General features: G+C 42.0%; 3 protein-coding genes across 4 annotated transcripts; 1 reads left to right on the forward strand and 2 right to left on the reverse strand.

Moving 5' to 3' along the window:
* Nucleotides 1–4,033: 4,033 nt before the first annotated feature.
* On the reverse strand, nt 4,034–5,645 carry txn2 (thioredoxin 2). The gene is made up of 4 exons (XM_049746140.1): nt 5,486–5,645; nt 4,649–4,926; nt 4,396–4,519; nt 4,034–4,177 (listed from the first exon to the last, which is right to left on the reverse strand). The coding sequence occupies exons 2-4, from the start codon at nt 4,924–4,926 to the stop codon at nt 4,061–4,063; spliced, it is 519 nt and encodes a 172-aa protein (XP_049602097.1). The 5' UTR covers nt 5,486–5,645; the 3' UTR covers nt 4,034–4,060.
* Nucleotides 5,646–6,037: 392 nt separating this feature from the next.
* On the reverse strand, nt 6,038–20,785 carry LOC125984138 (ATP-dependent RNA helicase DDX39A). Of its 2 annotated transcripts, XM_049746082.1 has the most exons (10): nt 20,668–20,784; nt 19,781–19,997; nt 19,583–19,710; nt 19,222–19,498; nt 19,030–19,148; nt 18,827–18,958; nt 18,649–18,758; nt 18,332–18,476; nt 17,319–17,466; nt 16,758–16,989 (listed from the first exon to the last, which is right to left on the reverse strand). In XM_049746082.1, the coding sequence occupies exons 2-10, from the start codon at nt 19,986–19,988 to the stop codon at nt 16,973–16,975; spliced, it is 1,284 nt and encodes a 427-aa protein (XP_049602039.1). In that variant the 5' UTR covers nt 19,989–19,997; nt 20,668–20,784; the 3' UTR covers nt 16,758–16,972. The 2 variants fall into 2 exon arrangements, with proteins under 2 accessions (XP_068509466.1, XP_049602039.1); XM_068653365.1 differs by lacking the exons at nt 16,758–16,989; nt 17,319–17,466 and adding an exon at nt 6,038–14,402 and having other exon boundaries at nt 20,668–20,785.
* On the forward strand, nt 10,876–16,590 carry LOC125984146 (CCN family member 1). The gene is made up of 5 exons (XM_049746094.2): nt 10,876–11,021; nt 11,628–11,841; nt 12,399–12,830; nt 13,215–13,393; nt 14,128–16,590. The coding sequence occupies exons 1-5, from the start codon at nt 10,971–10,973 to the stop codon at nt 14,431–14,433; spliced, it is 1,182 nt and encodes a 393-aa protein (XP_049602051.1). The 5' UTR covers nt 10,876–10,970; the 3' UTR covers nt 14,434–16,590.
* Nucleotides 20,786–21,089: the final 304 nt, after the last annotated feature.

Here is a 21,089-nt window from a genome sequence, read left to right on the forward strand (position 1 = left end):
AAACAACTCAATAACGGAATAAAACATTTGAATCTGATGGAAGAATGGATTCAGAAAGCAACACATGGCTAAAAGAAGAAAGAAATAATGCTTGTACTAGTTTACAATAGATGGACCAGTTGAACGTGAACTTGTTTACCTCAGATATTCTCTCGGGCCTAGACTGGGACAAGTAGAACTGTTGGCCCAATGCCAATATAAATGCCACAACCAGCAGGGAGACATTAACAGTGGAAATTAAAAAAAAATAAAAATAAAAAAAGAGAGTTTGCTTGCACATTGTGAAACAAAGATTAATGAATCAACACATTGGATCAGTTGGGGGAATAATTAAAGTTACAGTTAGGGACATGTGAAAACTTGGATCAAAGAGGGATAACTGTACAAAGGTAATGGTTTTTGAATAAACAACTTTTAGAAGTTGAATCCAAATGCAAACCAGATGATGCTCTTGCAACATTCTGGAATGAACAACATGTTGGGACTCAATAAATAGCATTATTTAACACATGGCTACTCTATAGTCATATTATGTTTGAGGTGGAGTCTGAGGTATGGCCGGCATTTCCTGGCAAAAATCACGTTTTCGGAATAATGTGCGATTTACGTTTGCTATGTGTCATTATGGGGAGGAATGTGTCTGCGTTTTCATATATGTTTAGTTCCAGAGCATCTCATGTGTGTGCAGTAGCTACAACACTGAACATTTGCCTGGTCTGTGTGGAAAAATCTATAAATCTCACTCTGCTCTTCGTCGGGATGGGTGGGAAGTATTTGACAGGTCAGCTTGGGGGGTCAAAAGGTTAGCTTGTTATATTACTTGAGCTTGACCAGATAGAAAAATGGAGGAGTAGTGGAAGAAAACAGAATGAGCAACCTTGACATGGAAGCTAGTTTACTCAAAAGATCTTCTCCAAGGTTGAGTGAAAGTCTGGCCAGAGTTAAAACTGACATCTGTGTTGTCAAAAACAATTTCCCCAACACAAAATGAACCTACAAATCATTTGTATTAAAATAATTGACTTCCTCAGCACATGCTCCACCACATCTTAAAAACATTTGCGTAATCATCCTGACAGTCACAAGTTTTTTGCACAATAGCAAAGTGGCAAAATAACAAATACTTCTAGGCAGGATGAAGATGAAGGCATGGGATGACCAAATATGGAGACATGCATCTGACCTCACCATCTCTTTCCTCCTCCTCCTTTCCACAGTGACCCAGTCTTGAGTTTGCCTGCTTTCATTTGTACTAGCAAGCAGGGTGTGTCTGAAATTCAGGGTGTGTCAAGCTATTATATTCTGCAGTCAAGGAGAAAGGAACCCATTCAGTGTCAACACATTAGCCGGCTCACGTTAACTGAATCAAATCACTGCATGTGTGTGCTGCCATTTACGCTTCACTGCCATCATGTTGCACTTAGAGAAATCATCACTATGCAAAACTGCAAGATAATAGCACGCAAATATGACGTGCCATCTGCAAATTAAGTAATTGAGAGAAAAACACATATTTTAAAAATCACCCGAGATGCTTATCAATAATTGTATTCATTTGTGAAGATTGCTACCATCATGTTTTGCTAGTTGAAGTTAGCTGGAAGATTTGACGCGCTAAGCAACCAATCAGTGGACGGGAAAATGCTGATGTCATCCATAATGTTGAGGCATTTATACTTCTGTCAATCAAAATTTTGCCGAGCCAGACTTTTTTTTGCCACGTCTTTTATTGACTCTCATTGGGTTGCGCAAACATAACTGCGGCCTCACCCGTCAATTTAAACGCTCGTTTGACCCAGATTGTCAAAATGTGGCCTCACACCTGACCTACAATGAAAAAAAAATTCAACACACATGCAAGAAGACAACGCAATGCCATTCATTCCTGAAACTTAACCTCTAAAACTACATTTCTATTTCTTCCATGCAAACTGTAACAGGAACACCAAAGCTGTTTGCGAGAAATATCAAATAAATAAATGACAGGGAACACCGACGAATTGTTCTTCCTTCATTGTCTTCCTGTTCTTTGGTAATCAGTACACAGGAAGGAGTGATAACACACGTCGACTAGCAAAAGTCAGTCAGGAATGTTAAGCGAAGGAAATGTCGACAGCTTCCCCCCTTTTGTTAAAATGTCTCCTTGCTCATTTATCATCGTCTGTTATTAGACAATCATGCTAATGTTAAAATGAGCATTTTCTTTTTTTTTTGTAGCATGGGAAAAATATAGTGGAACCAGAAATAAATGGCAGGAAATACTAAGTAGAGACCCAAACGTTTGAGGTCAGCGTTGTATTTGAAATATAAATACAGCAATGAATTTACTGTAAACACTAAAATTGTCAGGGGCCTAGCCAAGTTTTTGTTGTTCCAGGCTATTCCGTCCAACACAAAACTTTGCCAACAATCACACACATATAGAAAAGTTGGCCTAGTAATCTTAGATTATATTTCCATCAAACAGTCCGCAAACATTAATTGTTTCAATTCTTGAGAAAGGCAAAACTCCGAGGAGTCAGAAGAATTCTACAGCTCTGCCTGTCTGCAGTTTGACCAGCAGCAGCAGCTCCCGCATGATTTTTTTTTGCCTTATATGGTCACAAGAGAGGGTTGAGTAACACACACACACAGACATCGGAGTGAGGATGGAGGTGTGGTCTATTGTGTTTGCCGGAAGAAGTGTCGAGTTACATGCTTCGACCTTTGGAGCTTATTTCTGTTCTTCTCCAAAAGGCAGACATAAGATGACCCCTGACCTTTGTGTGTGTGTTAAGGCAGTGTTTACCGATGGTACATCATTAACAGATGCTGTCATTCTGTTGTAGACATCCTAAAAGTATGTTAGGAATGTCTTGATCAAAGCGTGCAGGAATCGTACATCTGGACCTTCATCGGTTTCGGGCCCTACATGCTAATGTAATGCTAGTGGAATTCCCCTGATGAAATCCTTTTGTGGGTGCTACTGAACGGCTCTGCACGCACACATCTTTGCAGTGATCTCATCAAAGAGGGAAAAGAGTAAAGTCGCCGTTTGATAAGCATTATGTCAACTGCGGGTGCTAATGAAAGGATGGTTGGCCTGGAGGGTAGTGACGAATGAGGGATTTTTTTGTTTGGGATCATGATTCATGAACAGCTCAAATGATTACACACAATGGAAGAGAGACCCTGTGTGGGTTGTATTTTGAAACATTTAGAATACAGGCTGATAATGTTATTTTGGCATCCATAACCACAATAAACCACAGTAAAGATATTCTGAATTTCTCACACATTTCATAATGCAAAGGTATGAAACTCCATTTTAAAGAGTCGATTCAATCCATTTTCATCATCCACATTTGTCTCTAAATAGAAAATGTGTCACTTTACACCGCAGTAAATAAAACAAGTCAAATCCAAGACACTTTGATTTCTTTATTACTTCACTTGATCACGTTTGCAGCATACCATTCATTTCTGTAATAAAAAAAATCAAATTGTCTTTTCTGCTTGTTGCAAGTTTCACAGTCTGGGCCCAAAGGTGCACAAGCACAAACAATTTCTATTAAATTACACTTCTAGGCTCATTGGTGTAAACTGGTTGTGTTAGAGCGAAATGAGAGAAATGCTACCCCCGCGTGGACAAAAGCAGAAACTACAGGTAACACTACCATGAGCCCAATCAGCTCTCAGGTTGAATCCTCTTGACCGTTACTAAAACTTTAAATGTTCATCCCTCACAGTACACAACATAAAAGTACTACTGTGGTGTATTTTCCCCCCACAATAGATCTCTTCTAAAGGTCTGAATAAAGCTGTTGGAGCCGTCAATAATGATACCAAGTGCTCGAGAGAGGCGACAGAGTTTACCTCCAAGGTCGATGGACGCCCACATCCATTACTAGAACAAGAAACAGTGAAAGAGACGAGACAGGACGCAGTGAAAGCAGCCGGTCTAGTGATGGGTGTGAGCGTGGATTCAGCTTGGCTAATGTTGAGGTTTTGCCGCTCAACAGACTCAAAATCGAGTACGGCACTGGGATGGTGGTAAAGTGACAGGCCTGGGAAAGCTACTTTATTTCCCAATGATCTTGCTGACAAACGAGTCCAGTTCCTCATCATCTTTGATCCCCACAAACTGGTCGACGACGTCGCCTCCTTTCATGGCAATTACCGTTGGAACTGCAGATACCTAAGAGGTTAAATGCAATTAAAACACCTCAACAGATGCTAATTTGCATTAGCATTAAGATAGCGGGACAATTGTCTTACTGGGAGTGGCATTAAACAAATTGATGGCTGCAGATTGGGCATACGGGATTTAAGTAACTATTTTGCAGCAGATCCAATTATGAGCATTATGGTACAGGACTTTTTCCTCACTAACCAATTCACCAGTGTTAACCTCACCCCATATTCAATAGCCAGGTCTGTGTGATCGTCAATGTCGACTTTTGCCATGGCGACACGGCCTTTTTGTTTTGCGATAGCCTTCTCCAACCTCGGTCCAAGGATTTGACAAGGACCGCACCACCTGGAAGCAAACAAAAATGTTTCTTTCATTCAAAATGACACTCTGTGTTACTTCAAATAAACAGTTATTATTGTGTTGCACAATTTAGTTCCTAAAGAATGACAAATGATCTGCACTGTGCTTACTCACTGTGCATGGAAGTCAATCAGCACTGGCAGCTCACTGTTGACGACCCTCTCTGTAAAATCTTCATTATCCTGCACAGTGAAGGAGACCTGACGACGGGATGTGTGAGGAAGACCGCGAGGCAGAGCATGTGTGGGGGAGAGGAAGGAGACCCGGGGTGAGGATGGCTGCAGGGAGGTGGAAAAGGAAGCGGAGACGACAGCAGGAGAGGATGCTGGGAGGCGGCGGATGTCTTTTGCTGAGAGCGTCCAAATCCTGCGCGCTAGCAACCTGTGAGCCATCTGAGAACATGATATAAGACATTATTAGAGAGTTTCCAGAAATAAAGTAGTAAATTAAGTTCATTTACTCTTTCCGCCTTCTATATTTATCGACCAATCCAAACTATTCCAACTTCCACAATATTTTATTCATTCAGAACTTCGATTTAACTTTTCCCATTCCCTAAATTGCTATAATTTGAGATTTTGTACATAAAAAACGAAGCATACAAATAATACCCACGAAGTCTTAGCATTTCAGGTTTTAACCACGCAATTTCGATACAAATTGAATCCCCAAATTTTGGTTTAGTAAATTATTCTCTGCCATTCTCTTCGAAAGTGATTTGCGGGTAATTGTTAGCTTCGTAACTATCAAGAGCAAATCCATTCCTTCCTCCATTATGAAGCGTTACATATGACTTTGCCCTCTTCGCCCTCCTCCTTGCCCAAAACCTACCCAGCTTGCTCAAACCGGAATACAGAACAAATAAAATAAAAACAACATTTCGACCTAGGTTTACAGACGTCGCATTCACACAATGGCAGTCTAATAAAAGTAAAGTATTTGACATTTTACCTTGCTCCTTCTCTATCGGTGCGCTTGGTCTCAAGGACCAAAGAAGTACTTCCGGTGTATCTTTTGTCGCGGGGCCTTTTAACGCCTCTCATTTACACAACGTTGTCATTACTGCCCCCTTGTGGTTAAGCAAAGAATGGCATACACGTAAAAGCTGTTAAGTGGCTTAAGTCATCATCTAATCAACTCATTTAGAGCACTTAATAAGTCCAGACTCGACGGTCAAATCATTGAATGCAGAAAAAAGGAAAGAAAAATAATAATTAAAAAAAGGAAAAGACAAAAAGTTATAACTTGATTCTATCTTTGTCTCATTTGTGTAGACTTTAATGTGGATTTCTCATACAAAGATATCAAATATTACATTTTTAGAACCAAGGTCAACAAGTTTCAAAGTTCAAATGCACAGTGGGACAAATATGAACTGTCTGACCTTTTAAAATAACCAATGGCAGACAGCCGCAAGGAATACAAACTTCTGACTGCACTTCAGACATCAAAGAATAAAAAAAAAAAAAAAAGCCAAAGCAAAAAAAGGAAGAGCATGCACTGTGCAGGTAAAGATAAATATTTATTACGAGAATTGACAGAGGGGCGTGGCAGACGGTAAGTATTTGGACTTACATCACTACAAATAACATGCAAAGGATATTTGTATCCAAGCGGCAGGCCACAGCAGAGACAGAAGTCCCACTTTCCCAGAACCCATCTGTTGACTGAATTCTCTCTTACATGTAGCCCACCTGCTTCCTGAAAACGCCCTCCATCTTGTCTCTTTGCTTACTACCACAGGATTTTTTTTTTTTTGTAACACTTTGTATCATGTTTTGGTCATGGCATGCTGACGCTGCATAATTATTTTCTTCGGGTAATTTCAAGCAGATGGTTGTTTATAACCTACTTAAATGTTATGGCATTACTTTTCCAACAGAGGACGCTGTCTAAAGAGGAGGTGGAAGGGGTGGGTGGGGCGGAGTGGGTAGGTGTTTATTAGACTGTGGCGGTTGGGGTCTGAACAGAGGTGTGCTCTATGCTCTGGCTGAGGTGGGATCGGTGTGTCCAGCACCAGAACACATAAGCCTCAGTCCATCTCACCGCTGGCCTCACATAGCCATCCTGCACATGTTTACCCTCAAACGCAGTTTGTGAGTGGAGTTCTTTTTTCAAGGTATCTCGCCCACCCTTCTGTCCACCCCCTTTTTTGCCAAATAAACATTGCACCGGAAATTGCAGGGATATCTGGGATTTTTGAGGGTCCCACTGGAAAGCTGGAGAGGGCTCGAACAAGGGTGCTCTCTGTGACACCTTGGAGGTGAGGGGAGGGCGAAGACTCGAAGGGGGGCAGGAGGGACGGGTGTTGGTAGGGGAGGGGAGTGTGACCTTGGTACTTTGTAGGGTGGACTCACATAAGGATGACACACTCACTTACTAGCAGGTATAGGTGACCCAGTTTCCTCTGACCCCGTCGAGAGTGTGTGCAAAGGTTGACCTCTCTGGTCAGGCAACCAATTAAGTTCAAAAGTCAAAAAAATTATGCCTTGTGACGCAATTCAAGGTGTACTGTGCCCCCTAACAGATAACATGGTAACAGGTTTTCAAAATGTGGCAAAAATTGTTTCAAACAAAACTTCTAGTGCGCATAACTTGGCCACAAGGGGGCAGTATGATACAATCCTGCAGCCAAATGAAGAAATATTTTACTCCATGTGACTGAGTAATCTGCAATACTAGAGGATAAAGAATATATGCTTGTGAGTATTCTTGTATTGTCTGTCTACATGTGTTGCTGCACCATTAGACTTTAAATATCTTAAATAATGTAAAGACGCTATTGTTTAGCCCATCCACGGCATTTCGTTTTGGGCGCTAGCATTAAACTAGCTGGCTTGAAAGCAAAGTTACTGCGTGTTTTTGCTTTTAATACATAATGTGAGATCCTATTTATATTTACTTTGACATTAAATTGTAACTGGAAGGGGCATATTAAACAGCATGAAATGTTGACTTGAGTTCACTGCAACCCTACAAATATTTGCACAAGTCAAAGAAAAAAAAAAAGTAGCATCCTTGAAGAATTTGCAAGTCGGGTCACTCCTATCACAAGGCACAAATTTTCTATATAATAACAACCAAGAGGATTACAGTTGATGACGTATTTATCCGTAATGCTTTCACTTATCATTTTTTTCCCCCATTTGGGATTCTTCTCATTCAATCTGGTCTGTAATTGAGATGTCATCTTATTCTCTTTGGTATACCATGTCATGGTTAGTATCAATTACCCTACATGCAATGTGCTCATGGGACGTATTTATACATCCATGTGGGAAAACAGGAATGCGCCATTATAGATTCAAATGAATGATTTTCTCTTCTTTCATTTGGGGTTAAGCGTATGTCTGCAGAGATATAGTGTAAACATCACTTACCCGAAGATGACTGGGCAGCCATTGAAGCAAGTAAGTGCACATGTTGAAAGAAAAGTTTTTGAAAGGTGCTTAAATGGAGACACGTGTATATGACACACCTGTCAGCTGCATCGTCTTATTTTCCTGACTTTACTCTGATTTGTTCCAGTGTTTGGGGAGTCAACATTAAAGTTCCTGTTCTTGGTTTAAAAATAAAATACAAGTTAATTCACCACAAATCCTTTCTATTTGCTTGTTTTTCTATTTCATTTCTTTCTGTTTTGGAACATGTCGTCCACTTAGTGGCCTCTTTTAGGTTATGTCATGGTACTTTTTACCACGGGAAAAGTTGCAACATATCTGTGAGGTCACTGTCGGAAAGATGGACATTGAGGAGAAAAACAGCAGGTCTAAATGTAGCCATGTTGTCACACAAGGGACTTGCAATAATATGATTTTCATGGAGGCTGCAATTCTACTGTATTTTAATGTGAGTATACTTAAAAGCATCGTGAACAACTGCTATACTTTATTTGTACTTTCAAGTGGTCCCAAAAATTCCCCCAAATGAGGCTCGTGGCTCAGGCAATGATTTACTGCACAAATTAAGCTGCTTAAAATAGATTGATGGGATATGAGTCAGATAAGAAACCATAATCTGTTTCAGTGCTTAAAGGGGACGTCAACTCCAAAATTTGCTTTATATGTTGTGTGTGTCCCCACATGGCATTCTGATTATATTGCATTTGTGGAATATAAGTTAGGCATCAAAATTCACCTGATTTTATCCATCTTAGGGGGCGGCCATTTTGCCATTTGGTGTAGCCTGATAATGACATCACAGTTGCCAGGTCACAACCAATCGAGGCTCAGCTTTAGAAAACCGGTGCGCCGTGATTGGTTGTCAACTATGAGGTCATTTTCAGTTGACAGCAAGTGACAAAATGGCTGCCCCCTGAGATGAATAAAAATAATTGGATTTAATTCATATTCCACAAGCAAAACATTAATCACAATCACTTTTACGACTACTTGGGCTGCACATAACATATTACAAAGAAAATTTTGGGCTTTCATTTTTCCATACACAGTACACTGTCATTGTGCTACTTGTGCAAATGACTCCAAAATTATCAAATGGACTGCTTTGTTCAACTGACCTCACTCTGCTACCCATTTCTAGCCGCTTGTTACTGCTAACATTTCCTTAGCCTCTGGCATATGCTTCACACCTCCCTCAACGTATACATACATCTTCCCATCACTTCACGCACACCTTTGAAGCTTGTTTTTAAGGCTTCCTCTCCCCTGCCATCGCCCAACTTTTCCGACGACTTCCCATGAACTCTTCCACTGTGACCGCCTGAGTTCTACCCAGAAGACTTTTCAGTCAGCTCGTAAAGCAAACTTCTGTCACTTTGACCATTACACATTTTGATGACTGCTGTCAGTTTCGAATCGAAAAGGTCAGCACACAGAGAGCGAGTTCTCACTGGTAGTGCTGTTGGTATCCCCGAGGGAAAATGACTACCTCTCCTTTGGTGTGTGTTTGGAAATTCACTAGGTTTGTTTATTATGTCTGTGATGGAATAAGCCTTTGAAGAGTGCACTGACATTACATAGAAATATGGGCGGCAAAAACGCTGTTTGGTGTGTGTGTGTCCGTTGTGAGCCTCGTTTAGTTTCACTACCTGCATTTTCTCTTGACGCATTGGGCTTGTTTACACGGGCCTGTTACATCACCTCCGAGCACTAACAGAGAGAGATGGATTGTGTGGGAAGAAGCAGGAGGCTTGGCCAATGCAAAATTTTCAACTCTATAAGCCTCTTGTGTGTGTCTATGTCAGCACATCAGGCTCATTTTGCTCAGTGTATAGTTACAACATTTATATATTAACATTTATGTGAACTAGATTTCATTTCTAATAAACTGGAAAATATTTTTTCTGACTTGTACTACAAATATTTTCCCAGAAAGTTTACAATTGTAAGACTTTTGTCAGATTTGGAAGTTCCACAAGTATTTTGATTTTTTTTTTTTTTTCACCACCTGGTTGAGAACTATGTGGAATTTTACCACTATAACTAACTACTATCTGAGCATTTTACCTTTATTATTCAACTGTCATGTTGATAAATCAACACCCATTCGATAATATTTGCCTATATGTTGTAAACATGACAAGTTGATGTGAGTTTGTTTGCAGTATGTGCACGTACATACAAGTATGTCATATACTGCAAATGTTCATGTTTATACTGTAAGAAGAAGGTGCGTTAATTTGCTTTTGGCTCTTCAGCCAACGTTTACAGAAGCTGCAAAAGGACATCAACAACAACACCGGTTAGGACGATGGAGCGTGTGGAAGCGCACGTCTCAGTTTGCTGTTGGCTGACTTGGAGCATACTTCCTGACAAGATGACAGCGAGATTATCCAGGCAGGTCCTCTCTCAACTCTAAAAGAAACCACTGACTATATGAACTAAAACATGAGCGAGAGAGAGAGAAAGAGAGAGAGAGCCTGGGAACCCGTGATTTCCGATAAGGCATGTTGACAGGATATAGGGAGTTAATATATTTTCATTTCTATGACCAAAGTCCGATATTGTCTTCATGTCATGTGACAAAAACATCAGGCGGCCAGAAGCTATGCGTGTGAAAAGAACATTAAAGCAGTAAAAATATTATTGCTACTTGATAATAAATAAACACCCAAAGGCCGGGTCGTCTTTGGAATGTAGTAATTCTGAATTTTATGAATGACCGCATTCATGCATGGCCGTGCCCCCTTTCAGTCCGGTGCACGTCTGGCTTTGACGCTTTCGAGCGCGCCTCTATGCTAATTGGCTAGCGGAGCAGCAGTGGGCGTGGCTACTATTAAAAAAAAAACACCGCGCTCATATAAAACCTTGCCTTGAAACTTTGATCGATGACATTTAACATGTGATGGAGGATGTTTCGTGACTGTTAAGGGAATTTAATCTTTTGAGGACAAACGCTATTGTTAAAGCGGAAGAGGATTTATTCTTTTCTAACAAGTCCTGCTTGTCGTCTTCTATGTGAATCAGCTGACAGCATGGGGATATTGCTGTTCCTTGCTGTCATGCAAGCGGTTGCAGTCGCTTTGGTAAGTATGTGAGCATTATTATTTTGTGTTATTTTGTCTTTATTTTGCTTTTTCGGAACTGGGCAATAAAATCGAGCAGCTATAATAATCGATTATGCATCACCTGACTGTCGGAATAGTTAGCAAAACAGAGGCCGGACGCCGGAAGCTACTTCGTGTCCACAATTTACGCATTTACTTCCTCCCAATAGAAAAGAAAAATATCATATTATTTAATATGTTTTATATTTAAAATAAATCTGCCTTGTATAACAGAAATGTCCCTAAGGGTGTCAAAAAATAAAAAATAAAATAATAAAGAAATATATATATATTATATTTATACATATATAAAGATGTAGCAGCAGTGAGGTGGGGGGTGTACAGGGGTCAGAGAACATCGCTTTCATCCATGATCAGCCATCAAATGTCGGGCGGATGGCGACAGAGGGTTACAGATATCCCTGCGGGACTCCGGACAGAGCTGGGTATTCAGCCAATGCTTAGCCTTGTACACTTTGAGGAATTTCTATGATGTGTGTAACATGAGTCTATCTATTGTCCTGAGAGCTTCTAATGTATCTCCTCACTGGAAACAGTTTTGAAAACGAGTTCATCCTTTTTTAGGTGACTGCAGAGTGTCCGGTGGTGTGCGAGTGTCCGGCCGGGCCGCCGTCCTGCCCCCCGGGGGTCAGTTCTGTCCCGGATGGATGCGGTTGCTGCAAAGTGTGCGCCGCACAGCTGAACCAGGACTGCCATGAAGGACATCCCTGCGACCACCATAAAGGCCTGGAGTGCAACTACGGCAATGATGTTGGCCGTACCTATGGCATCTGCAGGGGTGGGTACCCGAGAAGCGGTTTAACGGCCACTGCGGAGAGCGGTTTTGGCTTTAGATCGGGCCCAGATTGGCTCTGACTTCAGGGTTGTGTAAGGGAATGTGTAACTTCAGGGAGGGGAATCTGGCTCCCGAGCCAAACGGCTGGAGTTTCTCTTTGATAGGAGGCTTGAGGTTTGAAGCCAGAGCCACCTTTGAAAAACAGAGCACCTTCATGAGCAGCACACTGAAAACCGGCCAAGTCCGGGATTTATATAAGTAGTTCAGTGTGTGTACACAAACAGCCTCATGAAACAAACACGCACACACACAGAGTGGTATTTTTATGTGCGTGTGTTTATTTGGGGGTGTTTCTATATATATAGGGGGGTATCCGGGGTGTTGTATGGGGGAGTCCCAGTGAGAGAGTGAAGAGGAACGGACATTGTAAACAAAATTCCTTTCAGGGCTAAGAATAGAATTTGGTTCACAAATTCGGAGATAGTGTGTCTGTCCTCACTTGGTGCACACTTACTAAAGATGCCTTTTGAATCTAATCCACTCATCTTTCCCATTTCCAGCAAAGGCAGAAGGCCGATCCTGTGAATACAACGGGCGCATCTATCAAAACGGCGAGAATTTCCGAGCTGGCTGCAAGCACCAGTGCACCTGCATCGACGGGGCAGTGGGTTGCGTGCCCCTTTGCCCCAGCCACGTGCCCCTGGCATCACCTTCCTGCCCGGCCCCGCACTTAATCAAGGTGCCGGGCCAGTGCTGCCTCAGCATCGACTGCCACAAAGGAACAACCGTCATGCCTCCGCTGCACCGCCGACCTCAACCTCCGGCTTACCCGCCGTACCCCTTCATCCCCTACCCCTACGCAAAACCCTACGCAAAACCTTACCAGAAGCTCTACCCGTATAAACCCAAAAACGAGATGGACACCATGGGAAACGAGCTAATGGAGGTTAGCCGCAAATGGGACAAGCCGCGTGGCCACAAGCACCTAGCCGGTACGTACCAGTTGTGTATCCGGGTGCTGTTTGTGTTTTAGCCATTTTGGCTCCTCTGACGCACAAATGCCCCCACTGTGAGTATTTGGCTGTCAGCATTTACATGTGGCTTGTTTTCCACTGGCTCCCTGCACACCAGAGGTTCTCTCTCACACATACACAGGTCTCACACAGCACATACCCCTGTCACCCAGCCTTCCCTCTCTGTAATCACCCTCTCTATGTGTTAGTGTTGCCTGTTCACTGAATGAGGCCAGTGTGCTTTGCATCTCCATTTGCTTCTCCTTTCCCTCTCATTCCTCCTCTGCCGCTTCAACTTCTAATTTAATATTCACTGAGCTTACATCCTTCGAGTGTCTGACCGTTTTTGTCCCTCTCTCGTAGCGTGGAGGCAGTTGGGAGATCGATGCGTGGTCCAGACTACTTCCTGGTCCCAGTGTTCCCGTAGCTGCGGGATGGGTATTTCCTCACGCGTTACCAACGAAAACGCTCGCTGTAAGCTGGTCAAGGAAAGCCGTCTGTGCAACATACGGCCGTGCAGCTCCATGTCGATCCCGGCCAAGGTGAGGAGCATGCTCAAGAAGGGGGTCAAGGGTGAAGTGTTGCTTGTGCTGAGTTCATTTGGGAAACTCAAATCAACTCAGTAGTTTGTCAAATTGTGATTTGAGATGCTTAATGCCACCCCTATTGGTAGTTTACTGTTAAATTAAACATAAAACAAAGAGAATTACGACTTGTGTACTCAAGACAACCAATGTTGTCTTAAGAACGAGCTTAATGGTAAACAATGGAAAATACCACTGACATGCTAACGGCTAACATGGCTAATCACAGTTTTCGAACCCATCAACAATGCACACAAACAGTTGCGAAACACATATTTATCCCTTACGAAAAAATATTTTAAAGCACTTCAACATTCTGAAAACTTTTCCCTCTTTGTTTGCGGGGGTTTGTTATTAAACTTGCACTTTGCTGTGTGATTTAAAGAGCACTTGAATCACCCACTCGGTTGCTCCCTCACATTTCCTACACAACACCTGCCGGCAAGTGCTCTGCCAACTCGAACCACTCAGAAGGTTGATGGATTGTTCCGCACCTGTTTCACGCAATGTTCGCAGAGCTGTTGTGGGTGTTAAGATGTGCATCAGCGTCAATTTGTTATTTTTTTCTGGCACGCTCTTAACCTGCACGGTATTCTGACCTCTTTGTTTTCACGGTCCCTTGACTCGTGCATTAATTCTGATTTGTTTTAAACTTCTAATAACGCCAAAAAATGATATTTGTACGTCTACAGAAAGGGAGGAAGTGCTCTCGAACACACAAGGCACCCGAGCCACACCGCTTGTCCTACGCCGGCTGCAGGAGCACTCGCCTACACAGACCCAACTACTGCGGAGTGTGCAGAGACGGCCGTTGCTGCTCACCTCGTCGTACGCGCACCTCCAGCGTTACGTTCGCCTGCCCCGACGGCGAACGCTTCACGAGATCCGTCATGTTCATCCAGTCGTGCAAATGCAGCGACGAGTGCAATCATCTCAACGAGGCCGCCATGCCGCCGCAGCTCTGGCTCTACGGAGACACACATAAGTTTATTGACTAGTTTGTCGACTAGATCATCAGAATCTACATTCCTATATATAAACAACGACAAATAAAAAAACATTGACCCGGTTTAGTCCCCCCCCTCCCCCCAGGCACGTGCACAGAGCCCTAAATAATGCTCCATTTTGCCCTGGATGAGAAAAGTGCCATTTGCCTGGAGCCCATTTTTTTTCTTCATAAATCAACATTTGAAAAGTGAAAAATAATACCCTCATCTATTCTTCTCAAAAGTGTTTTGATATCAGACGGGTATTTATCTCAGTTCTTGCGAGAATTGAGCCCCTCCCTTCCATTTGTGTGTAGACTTTTTATATCTACTGTAGCTTCCATTCACCTCCTTTGTAAATAGTTGAATGTGTTGATTGTGTTGACAGAATTTAATACATATGTTAAATGTTCTACTGTCTTTTTTTTTTTTTTTTGCATGAATATTTTTGGTGAAGAAAAAGCACCTGGGAACAAAAAAAAATGCCTGTGCACGTGCCTGCAATCCACATTACACAGGGTTAAAAGTTACTTGCTATTTTGAAATACTTGTGAATGATTTATTTATTGTATTTTTGTATGTTTGTTCTAAATTTAATCTGTACATTTTTTTTCTTATTTTCTGTTAATTAATGCACAAAATTGGTTGCTGTGAGATTTGTTTTTTTCTAATGAAAACCAAATTTCTAAATCTGTGCTTTGGCTCAATTATGGTCGGGAAACACTGCATTAAGGAACAAACAAAAAAAACCCATTAAATTCTCAAATTGAGAAAAATACAATTTATGAATAATTTACAAATATTATACAATAGCGAGTGACTTTTTAATTACCCTGTAGAATAGCTGTTCTTAGTGTATCTATGAGTAGATGCAAATCGTGTGCTAATGTTATCTTTTGCAAAGTTTGGGGGTCAAGTATGGAAAAAGTGATCTTCACCAGATCACCTCTGCTTTAATGTAGTTTTTTATGGCCTTGCTGGGGAGTTTTTTGTTCCTCCAGGAACCCCCCGTTGAACTCTGAGACTTTTATTTGTTGGGGGGAAGGCCATGTAAATAGCTGACGCATGAATACATAACTATTGCTGTTTCATTTTGTTGGTCATGTGACACAAGTTATGGTCTAATGGTACAGAAATGTAGAGGTGGAGCGTACTTGACCTCGCGATGACGTCATTCTGACACGCACTTGGCCCCGTGACCTTGGTATTTATTCATTCGTATTTATTGTTGGGGTTTCGCACACAAGTTTGGAGCATCCGAGGGACAAAACAGCATGTCAGCCATTGGAGGAGAATTGACATCAGTCACATTGATGATGGATGATAAAGGTTACATCGGGGGGGACCTGACGTGTTGAGGTTTGAAATGCATGTCAAAGGTTGTTTATACAGCTGGAATCATCCCCTGCTTTGTCTCCTCAAGAAGCTGAGGCATTTAGCAAGCACCGGCGGAACAAGCCTGGGAATCTGGCTCCAGGAAGTCCATTGCCAGATTCTGCGCAAATTACAATCCTGACTTTGTGGAGCAGCGAGAGCTAAATCCCTCGCTGGCCGGGTTACTATAAAAATAAAAAATCCCAAAGTGTGCGTAAACCTATCATTTGGGACGAGAGGGCGGAACTGAAAAGGGCCTGTCATCAAGCAGCTTGAGTCATGAACTCAAAGCGTTGGTCATGCTATTTGCTGTTTTTGAAAAGTGGAGTCAACGAAGGGACTGTATTTTGGTTCGCAAACGTTTTTGGAACTTGTTCTGATGCAGTCACACATTTTAAGCAAAAACATATTTTAAACCATGAGGAACATTCTATTGAAATAATTCTGTTGTGCCATAGTGACAAACTTTTCTCCATACAAGCTTTTTTAGTCAAATGTCATTTTTCCTCTGCTGTTTGCCAACATAGATGCTCTGGAACTATACCTTTAGTTTTTTTTTTTTTTTTTTATAGGGACATACTAGAGCAGCAATGTCTAGGCTGTTATATGGGCCAAGCCTTTTTAAATGATAGTCCATGTATATTTTAGCACTGAATACATCTGAGTTGGGATCCTTCACATGCATCTCAGTGCTAATGTTGAGGATTGTAAATCTATGAATGTACATTAGATTCCATCTGTAATAATTACAGCATGATTTTAATTGTATATTCCATTAAAGATTTCTAAAGTCAATTATTGTTGGTAGAAAGATTGCTTCGCAATTGTTTTAAAGGGATTTGATAGTAAACACTTCATACGTACACTTGTATCTTATTTTAATTTAAATTAATTAGCTGCATTCACACCTTTTTACCCACAACAATTAATCTGTGATTCAACATGACGAGACAAAAGTGAAATTGATTTGTACAAAAAGTTTAATTTCACTGAAAACAATGTAAAAATTACAAATAAAAGCAATCATATAGCATATTCCCCAAACTGATGCTAAAAATAAATTTCGTGAGGGAACAACTGGGAGCTTTCAAACAGCAAAGTACGTCTAAATCCAAGCACAAGATGTGATCCACGGAGAGGCCATGTTTGCCAAGCTGAGGGGGGGTGTGGGTGGGATTCATCTGGATTGCTCAACTAAAGTGGAAAAAAAAAGGAGAGAGACATGTATGTCAAAACTCCCAAAGGGCAACAGCTGAAAGTACCAAGTACAACAGGTGAAAGACATAAAAGCCATTTCAATTTCATGGGGCCGTGTAGTTGCATAGCAGCAGCACCAACTGTTTTCCCCAAGTTGCCAAAACGACTAAATAACACCGATTATCTTTGCGCTTGACCCCGACACCAGACTCCACGCACGATAAATTACTGGTGATTTACACTAAAATGACTGGAGTCTAGCTAAATCAAAATCATGCCGATGGGTCAGACGAAGGGGCTATTAGAAAACGCCGGCCGGGGCTTACTGTAAGAGGAGATGTCGATTTCATCGGGCAGCTCGGCCACGTTGACCTCAAAACGGTCCTGCACGTCGTTCAGCGTCTTGGCGTCGGTTTCGTCGGACACAAATGTTATAGCCAAGCCTTTGGTGCCGAACCTGCCAGCACGGGCAACCTGGTGAAAGCAAAGAATGCATGGATTAATCATTATTATATTCTTTTGATCCCCTAAGGCTAACAACAAATGTATGAATTATAGGCAAAATATTCAACTATTACACAAAATGTAGTATTTATTGTAATTAACATTACAAAGAAACAACATCAGCAAACCGGTTTTCAGGGAGGAGAAAAATTCCGAAACCATATATAGTGGCATCTGAATTTACAAGTGATCAATGTATTCATTCTATAAAAAAACAAAAATGACTTCATTTAATTGCTTTAAGTGGACGCCGCATTTAAGCCATTAAAGTGTCTAGAACGTGACACCTTTCGTAATAATATTTACAAACAGCAGAGTTGGCAAAATACACAAGCAACTGATTCACTTACCTAGCCAGCTAATAGCAGAACTTGAAACAGCACTTCTTGTAAGTGGCTGATGTTAGCAGCAAGTGGCTAACAGCTAGCTGCATTGGCTTATGGTGCTCAGCTGGGGAGCGATGCCACTCGGCCAAAGTGTCCAGTAGACTCTCGAAAATGAACAGCCGGAGTTGCTCTTGATCCGTTTTCATCGAGCCACACTCACGCTAATTGGCGCTTTTTAAAAATGATTCGAGACTTTTGAATGTGCGCTCCCGAGCTACGATGATTGCCATGTTTATGTGTCTGACGGATGACAGAGCTGCCATTCTGTAGAAATTCACTTCCTGAACAATTGATGAAATGCTATGTCAGCGTAATCGAAAGCTAAGACAATTTGTACTTTTCAATAAAGTACAAAAAATAATGTGATGGGCCAGCTCTGGCCACCGGGTTTTATTTTTGAGATGATGCTTTTCGGACTCTTATCATTTTATCATGACAAAGTTTCTTACCCTGTGTAAATACGTGTCTGAATCTTCTGGCATGTCGTAGTTGAAGACGATATTGACCCGCTCGATGTCCATCCCTCGGCCGAAGAGGTTGGTGGCCACCAATATACGTCTTTGGAAGTCTTTGAATTGCTGATAGCGAGACAGTCTGCGCAGAGGAGCAAAGTATCAGCAGTGCAGCTGCCACCGGCATTCCTGGAGCGCTTCCCTCTTTGAAGGCAATTATGTGTCCAGCTAACTGGTGCCACTAAATGCAGCATTAACATACTTGGGAGGTCAAAAGAGCACAGTTCGTAAAAGAACACATGTGGTCATCTCACCTCTCCTCTTGGGCCATCCCTTTGTGGATGGCAATAGCGGGGAAATTCTGTTCCACCAGAAGTTGTGACAAAGCAATGCAGCGTTGGATTCTCTTGACAAAGATCACCACCTACAGGCAGAACAGGGTATTAAAGTTTTGTCCAGCCGCCCAACTTTTATAGAAATGACATTACTCACTTGGTTGAACTCCAACACGTCGAGCAGATCAAATAGCTTGCGGTTCTTCTCGCTGTCTTTCAACTTGCAGTAGTACTGCTGCAGGCCGTGCAGCGTCAGTTTGGTCTCGTCATCCACAAATACCTCCATGGGCTGAAGACGAGACAAATACGCTGTTAGGTGTTCAAAATATTGCCAATCGATGCCAGTTGGGGTTCACTTACGTCCTGCATGAATTTGCGACAAACAGGTCGGATTTCCTTGCTTAGCGTGGCGCTAAACATCATGACCTGCTTCTCGTGGGGCGTGATTCTGAAGATGTCTTGAACGTCACACCTCATGTCTGCACGAAGACAGCCGAGACGCATTAACCAACTGTGTAAAACACCACGTACAAATATTTTAAAACAACATACCAAGCTGCTCCAACATTTTGTCACATTCATCCAGGATGAAATGCTTGACGTTCTTCAGACTGAGTGTTTTGTTTCGGACCAGAGCGAGGATGCGGCCGGGCGTTCCGACGACTATATGGGGGCAGTTCTTCTTCAAGACGTCCTCGTCGTTCTTGATGGGCAACCCGCCGAAGAATACTACCGATTTGACCGTTGGCATGTACTTGGAGAAGCGCTCGTATTCTTTGCTAATTTGAAAGGCCAGCTCTCGCGTGTGACACATGACTAATACTGCTACCTAGAAGAACAGATAGAAAGATATGGTTTGATCAACTGATGCTACACAATTTTCACACCCAAAAAAAGTAAGTTAGTTGCTAACCTGTCCATTGACTGGTTCAAGCTGTTGAAGAGTGGCCAAAACAAACACGGCTGTCTTGCCCATGCCCGATTTCGCTTGGCAAAGGATGTCCATTCCTAAAATGGCTTGTGGAATGCATTCGTGCTGGACTGGACAAGACAGACAAAAATATTTAGATCAACACTTTCTATGAAAAAGACAATCCGACAGCAGCCTCACCTTCTGATGGATGTTCAAAGCCACAGTCGATAATGGCACGTAGTAACTCGGGTTTGAGCAGGAAGTCCCTGAAGCCGGAACTGTGGATTGAAACGTAGGATCCCTTCACCTCCTTCTTGTTGGCGGGGACGCCACTCTCTGGTGCTCCTTGGGGTTCTTCGTCATCTTCGTAGTCGAGCAGCTCGTTATCAACGTCGTTCTCAGCCATCTTGTTGAGCTAGAACAATGAGAATAATAAAATTGGTTTTTGTGAGGTCTATCATGCAGTCAGGAGAACATAATGGGGAGAAGTTCATCTGTGTCAGCAGTACATACTGAAAATATGAACGTATGGAGCATGTTAGCTTGTTTAAACAATAAAAGCTCGATTGCATAGGACTACGTGGTCAAATGCAGCATACACTTCAATTCATAAACAATGTACGCAGGTACATCATTAGTTACCCAATTAAAGTATTTTAACACAAAGGGAATACAGCTATGATTCAATAAACACCACCCTGAGGAACATATCAGCTTGGTCTCGAACTTCAAATTCGCAGGTTGCTGAGCCTCCCATTGTGTTGCATAACAATGGATAACGTGGTAAGCTAAGCTAAATTGCACACTATGAAAATCTTTTTAGCTTGCGTTTACAAAGAGCGGCGGTGGACTTTTGACAAAGGCATTAGCGAAACGGTGAGGCCACATTTACACTGACTGGGGCGGCGAATTGTAATGCTAGGCTACAATATGCTAACAAGCTCACCCCTTAGCCAAATATTGCAGAAAGAGCGTGTTAGTTCTATGTTTATTAACAGAATGAACTCAAAGGGACGTAAGTGGAAAAGCAGTACTTAAGTTTGTTAACTTTCATTCATTAATATCACTTATTTTAATACTCTTACCCGAATAGTAATAGCGACTAGAGCGGTGAATCAACAACGCATGGGGAGGCCTCACAAGGTTGTGCCACTGACCGGAAGTCCCGCCTATAGTAAAATGCTCTTACATCATTGGTGGATTTCAACACTCACGCTAAATGAAAGTCAGCGATTGGGTAAAAATCGTTTCCGGTCCACCTCCCTTGTAGAAATAAGCGGGCTTTCAGTGGTGACGCAAATCTGGCTACTCCCTTGCATTAAAGTTAGATTCAGCAACTTTTCAAATAACTCAGCACTCAGGCCACCAACAAAATTAGCCATTTAATGGTTTGTTTGGGGACTTTTTGCAATAAAAGTGATTCAATTGATAAAACGCAGATTTCCCCTGTAATGCCTTATTTTGATTATTTTCACTTGCCTCGTATACAAACTAGTTTTTAAACCGT

Source organism: Syngnathus scovelli, chromosome 16 (assembly GCF_024217435.2).
Source record: "Syngnathus scovelli strain Florida chromosome 16, RoL_Ssco_1.2, whole genome shotgun sequence".
Lineage (NCBI taxonomy): Eukaryota > Metazoa > Chordata > Actinopteri > Syngnathiformes > Syngnathidae > Syngnathus > Syngnathus scovelli.

Coding starts and splice junctions, on each gene's coding strand:
- txn2 (XM_049746140.1), bottom strand. CDS start 4,926: ATGGCTCACAGGTTGCTAGCGCGCAGGATTTGGACGCTCTCAGCAAAA. Junction 4,520..4,648: donor CTGATTGACTTCCATGCACA/GTGAGTAAGCAC, acceptor GTTTGCTTCCAG/GTGGTGCGGTCCTTGTCAAA. Junction 4,178..4,395: donor ACCTGGCTATTGAATATGGG/GTGAGGTTAACA, acceptor TTAACCTCTTAG/GTATCTGCAGTTCCAACGGT.
- LOC125984146 (XM_049746094.2), top strand. CDS start 10,971: ATGGGGATATTGCTGTTCCTTGCTGTCATGCAAGCGGTTGCAGTCGCT. Junction 11,022..11,627: donor AAGCGGTTGCAGTCGCTTTG/GTAAGTATGTGA, acceptor ATCCTTTTTTAG/GTGACTGCAGAGTGTCCGGT. Junction 12,831..13,214: donor TGGCCACAAGCACCTAGCCG/GTACGTACCAGT, acceptor CCTCTCTCGTAG/CGTGGAGGCAGTTGGGAGAT.
- LOC125984138 (XM_049746082.1), bottom strand. CDS start 19,988: ATGGCTGAGAACGACGTTGATAACGAGCTGCTCGACTACGAAGATGAC. Junction 19,499..19,582: donor TTGAACCAGTCAATGGACAG/GTTAGCAACTAA, acceptor CTGTTCTTCTAG/GTAGCAGTATTAGTCATGTG. Junction 18,477..18,648: donor GGGATGGCCCAAGAGGAGAG/GTGAGATGACCA, acceptor TCCTCTGCGCAG/ACTGTCTCGCTATCAGCAAT.